Source organism: Octopus bimaculoides, chromosome 12 (assembly GCF_001194135.2).
Source record: "Octopus bimaculoides isolate UCB-OBI-ISO-001 chromosome 12, ASM119413v2, whole genome shotgun sequence".
Classification (NCBI taxonomy): Eukaryota; Metazoa; Mollusca; class Cephalopoda; order Octopoda; family Octopodidae; genus Octopus; species Octopus bimaculoides.
The window spans coordinates 27783034-27792641 of NC_068992.1; the positions used below are offsets into that span (position 1 = coordinate 27783034).

The 9608-nt window shown below is 37.4% G+C and overlaps 1 protein-coding gene across 3 annotated transcripts in view; it reads right to left on the minus strand.

Annotated features, from left to right (window-relative positions):
* Positions 1–9608, minus strand: part of LOC106871911 (tumor protein p63-regulated gene 1-like protein) — a 92270-nt gene that overhangs the window by 26377 nt on the left and 56285 nt on the right. For all 3 annotated transcript variants that reach the window (XM_014918668.2, XM_014918669.2, XM_052972119.1), the window contains exon 4: positions 3365–3541. In XM_014918668.2, the coding sequence (XP_014774154.1) occupies positions 3365–3541 (177 nt within the window). The remainder of the gene's footprint in view (positions 1–3364; positions 3542–9608) is intronic.

Genomic DNA, 9608 nt, shown 5'->3' on the forward strand with positions numbered 1-9608 from the left:
TGTGTGTGTGTGTGTGTGTGTGTGTGTATATATATATATATATATATACACACACCTTCTTCTACCACTCTCTCTTCCACACACCTTCTCAGTCATGTTGCTTTGAGCAAATGAACACATTAAAGAGTTGTGAGGACTCCCTAAGCCTTATTGAGAACAAGGCGATCTCACCAATATGGTGCCAAGAGAAAATACACCCAGTACACTCTGTAAAGTGGTTGGTGTTAGAAAGGGGCACCCAACAGTAGAAACCATGCCAGAATGGAGTGTATGAACATGATGTGGTCCACTGATCCATCTATAAGGTCAATAACTCAGAATAAGATACTTGTCTCAGTCATGTGACTGTGGCCATGCTGGAGCACTGCCTTTAGTCGAACAAATCGACCCCTAGACTTAATCTTTATAAGCCTAATACTTATTCTATCTGTCTCTTTTGCCAAACTGCTAAGTTATGGAGATGTAAACACACCAACATCAGTTGTCAAGCAATGGTGGAGGTGCAAACACAGACACACAAATACATATATATATATATATATATATATATATATATATATATATACACACATATGGCAGGCTGCTTTCAGTTTCTATCTACCAAATCCACTCACAAGGCTTTGGTTGTGAGGATATAGTAGAAGACTATAGTAGAAGACACTTGCCCAAGGTACCACACAGTGGGACTGAACCCAGAACTATGTGGTTGGTAAGCAACCTATTTACCACACAGCCACCACTAAATGGACACAGAATGACACACAACAAACTGAAATGGGGTGGATATGTTGTTACACTAAAAGAATTTCTAACCAAGTCAACAGCAGAAATATTTATTGTTTATATCTCACCTGATTTTCATTTTGTTTTTCTTTGCTTTTTTTTTTTGTTTTTTGTCCTTTCAGTTTTATTATATGTGCAGTTTTTGTCATGACACACTCAAACATCCTTCAGACAAGTGTTGATACAAGTTTAATTTTCAGTGGAAAAGAACTGGATTTTTTAAAGGCAATAAGCACAGTACAATACCAAAGTGGCAATACACAGATAAAGCCCAGAGGTATTCATCAGTAACCATGACCACCCTATCTTATTTACCCTACACTGCATCACCTGTATCCCTATCTCTAACCATCTCTCACTCACCTCACACTTTCACAAACTTAACTGATTCTCTACCCCTATTCCCTTCATCTATTCCTCTGTCCCCATATTCCTCACTAAAATCACCCTCTTGCAACTTTAGGGTACACCCTTACACCTCATCACCACTTTCTTCTTCTCTCTTTGTCCAGCAGGGGTAGTCATGTATTTCATTAACAGTAAGACACTTTCAACACCTTCAAACCAAGCCACCTTCCTCAATACAAACCCTCCTCAGTCAAGGAATCTTGTCTTCTGAACGACATGGTGACCTCACTAGTGCTGGTAACATGAAAAAAAGGACCCAGTACAGTCTATAAAGTGGTTGGCATTAGGATAATGCATCTAGCCATAGAAACCATGCCAAAACAGACATTTGACGTGCTGAATCCTCTCAAACTGTCCAATCCATGCTTTCATGGAATACAGAAGCTAAATGATGATGATGTATTTGTCATCTATCTCTTGTCTTTTGCAGCAACTTCTTCCTAGGCCACTTCTGAAGAAACCTCTCAGTTGTTTTATTAGTTAACATACACAGCCATCATTATTTCATTATTTTATGCTGCTTATTTCATGTAAAATATAGTTTTAAAATGTGTGAATCTGCAATGACCTACAACTCAACCTTTCTCTAGAAGCACTAATCCTTTTCAGGTGTAACTTTCTAATGCCTTGTCTTGGACCTTCAGCTATTTGACAGAGTTGAAAACAAAAATGAGAGAAAAAGAAAGAATCAACCTCAGCACATGACCAATATTTTATTTATTGAGCCAGGAAGGGTGAAATGCAAAGTTGACCACAGTGGGAATCAGAATATTGAGAGAGGGAACAGTTTGACTTCCAATTACTTTTTACCTAAACAACTCTCAATTCATCTTTGCCCAGGTTGATTATCACCAACATCCCACACACCGTAATTTTTTCACCCATCTTACCTCACTTATGGGGATGTAAGTTGATTACATGGACCCTTATTATATCGTTCTCCAAAAGGATGAAAGGCAAAGTCGACCGTGACAGAATTTGAACTCAGAACATAAAGACTGATGAAATGCTGCTAAGCATTTTGCCCAATGTGCCAACAATTCTGCCAGCTCACCACTTTACAAAAGCCACTTATAATAATATTGATTTCAAATTTTGGCACAAGGCCAGCAATTTCGGGAGCGGGTGTAAGTCGATTACATCAACCCAGGTGTTCAACTGGTACTTATTTTATCCATCCTGAAAGAATGAATGGCAAAGTTGACCTCAGCAGAATTTGAACTCAGAACATAAAGACAGATGAAATGCCACTCAGCATTTTGTCTGACATGCTAACAATTCTATCACTCAGTAGCAACACTTCAAGTTCAGTTTAATTCAGATTAAGATAGGTTCAATCGTTGCAATGGTTGACAATGGAAATCTATACTCAAAACAATGATCTTCAAACAACCAATATCAGCTCAATCTGTAAACTTAATAATGAAGGAGTAAATTGTATTTATAACGTCTTACACCCTAATGATGGACTCTCTACAATAGAAATAGCAGTCAAATCTCTGTCAACTCACACACGACTAGTAAGGCAAGAACAAATTAGCTAACATAGCATTAGATAACTGTAAAAAGAAGAGGTAGTTACAGCTGAGATCCCGGGTGACATCTGTAATAGATCTGTTCAATCAGAATTGACCTCACATTAAACAACAAAAGCAACAACAACAATTTTATAAATGAAACAATGAATAATTGGAAATTTAAACAGAAAACTGCTTGAACTTGCTTTCTTTCTCGGCTATAATTAAATGTTATAACTAGCCAATGTTGGTGCCATTTTCCAATAAAATCTACATAAAAACATAAAATGTAATATAAACATTTTTTCGTGTCACAGTGATTCATTAAACTAGCAATTATCTACAAGTTTGACAGTTGTTGCTGTTATTACTGTTGTTTAACCCCAAGTTAACACTGTTCTTTATTCTTAGGAAGTCCTTTATTCTTAGGAAGTCCTTTATTCTTAGGAAGTCAACTTAACCCATCTCCTGGGTCCATAAAGAATCCTCTTCTGTTGCATGTATTTGGACCAAGTCTCCTGTTTTATGAATATTGAAGAGGATTTTCTTCCTTTCCCTAACTAGTCTCGAGGGGGTGAGCTGCAAAAGGTTATGGACACAGCTCTTCCTCTCAAACTTAAATCGTTAAACAAGAAAAACATCTCTTAGATACTTACGGCATCACGGAGAAATTTGGATAAACAAAATCTCCCATTTTCACTGTGTCAATACAATGTAGAAAAATCCTTTTATACAAGAGTACTTTCTGAGTGATGAAGTTGTACTTGAAAATCAGCAGAGAATCATCAGTAAGAATCACCAGTTTTTCCAATTCATTATTCCAATGGTCAATTCTGAAAACATTAATAATGAAATATTATTATTAATTGTCTTTAAACACACATTTACATAGGCACAACCATATTAAAGAAGACAAACATTCATGTTCAATCTAACTATGATATTTCACTCTTGAATGCTACTGAGTTCAAATCCTAAGCACAACACAAACCAGAACCACCCTGAGGAGCAATACTCATTTTCAGTGTCTGTGGCATTAATCAGATGAGAAATCTCTTATGAGTCAGCAATCCACTTGGCTGGGTTATCAGAAACAAGTCAAACTTTTACTGTTATCAATTGTTCTGAGAAGAGGTAATACACTTAGCCTTTTGAAGCCTTCCTCAGCTGTGGGTATTACTATCAGAATGAGATAACTGTAATCATTGTTGTCACTTAATCAAGGTCAACAATGATTGAATAGACTTATGAGCAAAGATGTTCCAACCATGACCATCCTTTCTTTGTAATCCAAAACTACATTGTCCAATGTGTCCTTTCTACTTTTAAGACAATAGGGTATGATTTGAGGGATATCTAGTTGATATCTCTAGCAGGTTGAGCAACCACATAAAGGTGCCCTCGTTGGCTCATTAATCTCATGGATGAAGATATGCTTTACATGTAGACTCAGAACCAACCTGATCACATTATTGACATATTAATATAGATACAATGTTTTTCCTTATAGTAAAACATGCTTAGAGTTACAACTCAAAATATTCAGCCTGCCAAGAGTTTGTTGCGAGAGCACAGGTCATAATAACTACAGAGATGTTCCTCTAGTAGTCTGTTTTTCTTTTTCTCTCTCACTAGCTTGCTTTTATTTTCCACACATTTCCTAAAGATTCCAGAAGTTCACATCAACCTACTTTTTTCAATGAGGCAAAGTCTTTAGACTAACCCTAACTACCTTGTTATACAAGGCTTCTGACATTTCTTCATCTGTTTACATGAACTTCACAATTTTAACCTTCCTTCTGAATTCCCTCAATCCTAAGCCATCCCCATAGTTCAGTGCACTTGTTAGGTCCTTATTAAACTGCTTATGAATTCTCATGATGTAGGTACTAATTAAATATTAATCTAATACCAAATGAAAACACATAAATGTTGGTTTACATAGTCTGGACAAATTACAAGGAATTTCAAAGTTATAAGGTTTCTTAGTGACTTAGATGAGATTTAATGAAAGTTGTCATTTTTCACAAGATAAACACACTTCTGACAGATTTTAGCTTTTACCTTTCAGACTTGGTAATAATACCAGTCGACACAAATAGCCTGCCCTATTTAGAAATGAATTTTTTTTTTTACAGCAGACAGCAAGAGGTTGTTATGCTTATATATGTTTGTAGCTTTTAAAACCCATTCTCAGTACATGCTCATCATATGCTAAGCATGTTAATGACCTAGCTATCAAGTTCGCAGTGGTTTAATCTAAATAGTAAAAAAATAGTTTCAACTTTAAGAAATTGAACTTAACATACTAAAGTAACAGGTTAAGTCTTAACTTGAACATTAATTCCAACAACAGCGACAACAGAATGTGAACTTCATGAACTCCAATACATTCTACTACCAGCAGTCACGGCTTGCGTATAAGCACTGTGGAACTGCAGTATCTCCCTATTTCCACTCGATATTATCAATAACATTCAATATAATGAGTCCTTTTTTCCTTTAATTCTTTCTTTATATTTGTACATTATATAATCCTTAAGCTTAATGTTACTAGCCATCCCCTAGTTTATGAAAAAAATACAAAAATCCCTGTATAGAACTGTGCACTTCACAGTTCCAGTGACGCAGTATTTAGCTGTTGTGCACATGCACACATGTCCGAGATAGGAAGCTGTACACTAGGGAGAGAGAGAGCACTGTTATCCACACAGTACCGACCCTGGTGTGCAGGCGAAAGATAGTGTTTCTTTTTAACTCCTCATGTGTTGTGCTTAAAAATGTGTTTATATTCTTGAATGTGATAAAGTGTAGAATTAGATTATTATCCTGCTTCCAGCTACAGTGTTGCTGCCAGGATTTGAAAAATAGGGCAGATTTCCACCTCTGCCCCTTATTTTGTGATTCGGAGAGGATTTTTGAAAAACAAGGCATAATTCACGGCGGTGTTCAGTGAACAGATTAAACACACTACCCGGCAGTGGCTAAAACACAAACTGATCAAGTTTATGTATAAATTTTCTTTTTATATGTTTCTTTCCTTTAACACAATATTAAAACAATGGCGAAAAATTTTCTGAGGTCGCACCCCCACTAATTTTATCTATGAGCCACCACTGACTATCAGAATGTTAAAAACTCTCTTTGATTACACAAAGCAAATAAAGATATCATAATCTAACACACACACACACACAAGCACACAAATTATTTTACTGGTTTCAGTAACTGAACTGAAGCAGCTGAACCACTTAATTCAAAGGTTTGTGTACATGTGGTATGAGTGTGTACATGTGTGTAAAAGCAGAGCTGGTAGTTAAGAAGTTTGCTTCCCAACCATATGATTTCAGATTCAATCCCACTGTATGATACCTTGGGCAAGTGTCTTCTACTATAACCCCAGGCCAATCAATGCCTCATGAGTGGATTTGGTAGACGAAAACTGAAAGAAATATAATGTGTGTGTGTGTGTCTTTATATTCTCATACAAATGGCACCATCCGTTTCCAATCTTCCACAAAAGCATAGCTGTCCATGAGAAAATATTGCCTTGAGATCAGCAACAAGAAGAGCCTCCAGCTATAGAAATTCTGCCACAATGAACTCTAGCCCATATAGGACACTAAAATTATAATTATTATTAGTGTGTGTGTGTGTGTGTGTGTGTGTGTGTGTGTGTGTGTGTGTGTGTGTGTGTGTGTGTGTGTGTGTGTGTGTGTGTGTGTGTGTGTGTGTGTGTGTGTGTGTGTGTGCGTGTGCGTGTGTGTGTCATGTGAATAATTTAACTTTACAGAATTAAGATCGTATGAAGTTGACAGTCTAATATTTAGATGCAATAAAAATGTTCACCAATTAAGCCAGCTTAAAAATATTTAATTAATGCTTTTAGAAGCTCTGACCTCAAGATTCCTGCGAGTACTTATACTAATGTAGTAAACTTTCCATATGCAACTTTAGGCACTTACAGCTCTTATGGAATGCAACTTTAAGCACTTACAAATTCTTATATAAGACCTAATGTGGTCATATGGTACACTCACAAAAACTGTAAGCACCTGTTTAACATTCTGAAAAACCCATCCAGAAACATCTGTACAAAAGTTTCAAAGATATCTATTGAAGACACTTTTATTCATGTTGCTATATTTTATAATGAGACCCTGAGCAGAAGTAGCTTTAATTACAGAAAATATATTCTGCCACAAGAATCCCCTAATGGTAGAAACACAAGAAAAAGAAAAACTATGTGGTACAACCCCACTTTCAGCTTGAACAGTAGAAAAAATATTACCAGATCCTTCCTAAATTTAGTCAATAAACACTTCCCTAGCAACCATAAGTTCCACAAAATTTTTTAACAGGTATAGTCTTAAAGTAAGTAATGAATGCATGGATAATTTCACCTTTTCTTAAGTTAGAATTAATAGAAAGAAATTAACTCCTTCTCCTAAAAATGATTCCTCATCTCAGTACAATTGTTTCAACAAGAATACATGCCTTCAGAAAAAGTATTGTTTACTGAGCCAATTTCAACCAATAATAAGAGCTACGAGATAAAGCGTTACATAGGTCTTGAAGGGCTTTAGAGTCAACCTAGCTAAAACCAAAGTCTTAATAAGTAGGAAGGCAGACAAACCACAAATCCCTTCAGGTAGATGGCCCTGTTCGATCTGTAGAAAAGGCGTAGGTAGAAACTCCATAAAATGTACCCAGTGTAAGCTATGGACACATAAGAGATGTAGCAATATTAAAGGGAGGCTAAATGGGAAGATAGTTTTTGTGTGTGGCAAATGCTCAGGTGTTATAAACACTGAAAATGTGAAGAGAACAGCTTCTGTCACATTCCAGGGAGAAAAACTAGAAGTAGTTGATAGCTTCCATTACCTAGGGGACCAAGTCAGTAGCAGGGGTGGATGCTCTGAAAGTGTAGCTGCTAGAATAAGAATAGCCTGGGCAAAGTTCAGAGAGCTCCTACCTCTGCTGGTGACAAAGAGTCTCTCGCTCAAAGTAAAAGGTAGATTGTATGGCACATGTGTGCGAACAGCCATGCTACATGAGGACATGCATAAGCTTGCAAGGAATGGAGCCAGTATGCTCCGTTGGATGTGTAATGTCAGTGTGCATACACGACAGAGTGTAAGTACCCTGAGAGAAAAGTTGGATTTAAGAAGCATCAGATGTGGTGTACAAGAGAGATGTCTGTGCTGGTATGGTCATGTGTTGTGAAAGAATGAGGACAGCTGTGTGAAAAAGTGGCACACCCTAACAGTTGAGGGAACCTGTGGAAGAGGTAGACCCAGGAAAATCTGGGATAAGGTGGTGAAGCACGACCTTTGAACATTGGGCCTTACAGAGGCAATGACTAGTGACTGGAACCTTTGGAAATATGTTGTGTTTGAGAAGACCCGACATGCCAAGTGAGACCATAGCTCATGACCTTTGGCAGCCCATTTATGAATACCCCTCATTCATTGGACAATAAACCTTGCTTGTGAAGACATTGAGGCAAGTGAAATCAAAATCAAAATTGCTGACATGTCCGATGACAGTACCACCTGATTGGCACTTGTGCCAGTGGAATGTTAAAAGCACATCCGAACCTGGGGTGTAACCGGCCCACTTAAGAGTACCCCTCATTCATTGGACAATGAACTTTGCTTGCGAAGACCTATTGAGGCAAGTGTAAACAAATCAAAATCACTGACGTGGCCGATGACAGTGGAATGTTAAAAGCACATCCGAGCATGATCGTTGCCAGGGCCACAGATTGGCTCCCATGCTGGTAACACGTGAAAAGCACCATTCAAGAGTGATCGTTGCCAGCGTCGCTTTACTGGCACATGTGCAGGTGGCACGTGAAAAACAACAATCGAGCATTGCCAGTGAAATCAGACTGGCTCCTGTGCAGGTAGCACATAAAAAAACATCTTGAGCAAAGCTATTGCCAGTACCACCTAACTGGCCCTTGAGCCGGTGGCACGTAAAAGCACCCACTACACTCTCGGAGTGGTTGGTGTTAGGAAGGGCATCCAGCTGTAGAAACTTTGCCAGATCAGATTGAGCCTGGTGCAGCCTCTGGCTCACCAGTCCTCAATCAAACTGTCCAACCCATGCCAGCATGGAAAGCGGACATAAAACAATGATGATAATGATGATATATATATATATATATATATACATATGTATGTCTGTATGTATGTATGTATGTATTTGTGCATATATGTTTGTCCCCACCAACCAGTGCTTGACAACTGATTCTGGTGTGTTTACATCCCCTAACCTAGCAGTTCGGCAAAAGTGACCGACAGAATAAGTACTAAGCTTACGAAGAATAAGTCCTGGAGTCGATTTGTTCTACTAAAGGCGGTGCTCCAGCATGGCCGCAGTCAAATGACAGGAACAAATAAAAGAATAAAAAGAATATATAAAATTTTTAGTTTTGTTTTTTTATTTTGCTAAAACTTTTGTTTTTATGTATTTTTAATACAATCTTCCTAAATTCACTTTGAATATTATTTTATATATAAAAGCTGAAGTAACTTGAGGATGAAAAGTCACAGTTGCTTCTTAGCTAATAACACACAGACACACATACACACATATATATATACATGATACATACATACATAACTCCTGTACCCCAGCCAAAAATATATATATAGATAGGTGCAGCCATGGCTGTGTGGTAAGAAGTTAGCTTATCAACCACATGGTTCCAGGTTCTGTCCCACTGTATAGCACCTTCTACTATATCCATAGGCCAACCAATATCTTGTGAGAGGATTTGGTAGATGGAAACTGTGTGGAAGCACATCATATATATATATATATATATATATATATATATCATGCCAGTATGGAAAACAGATGTTAAAGGATGATGATTATATATATATATAT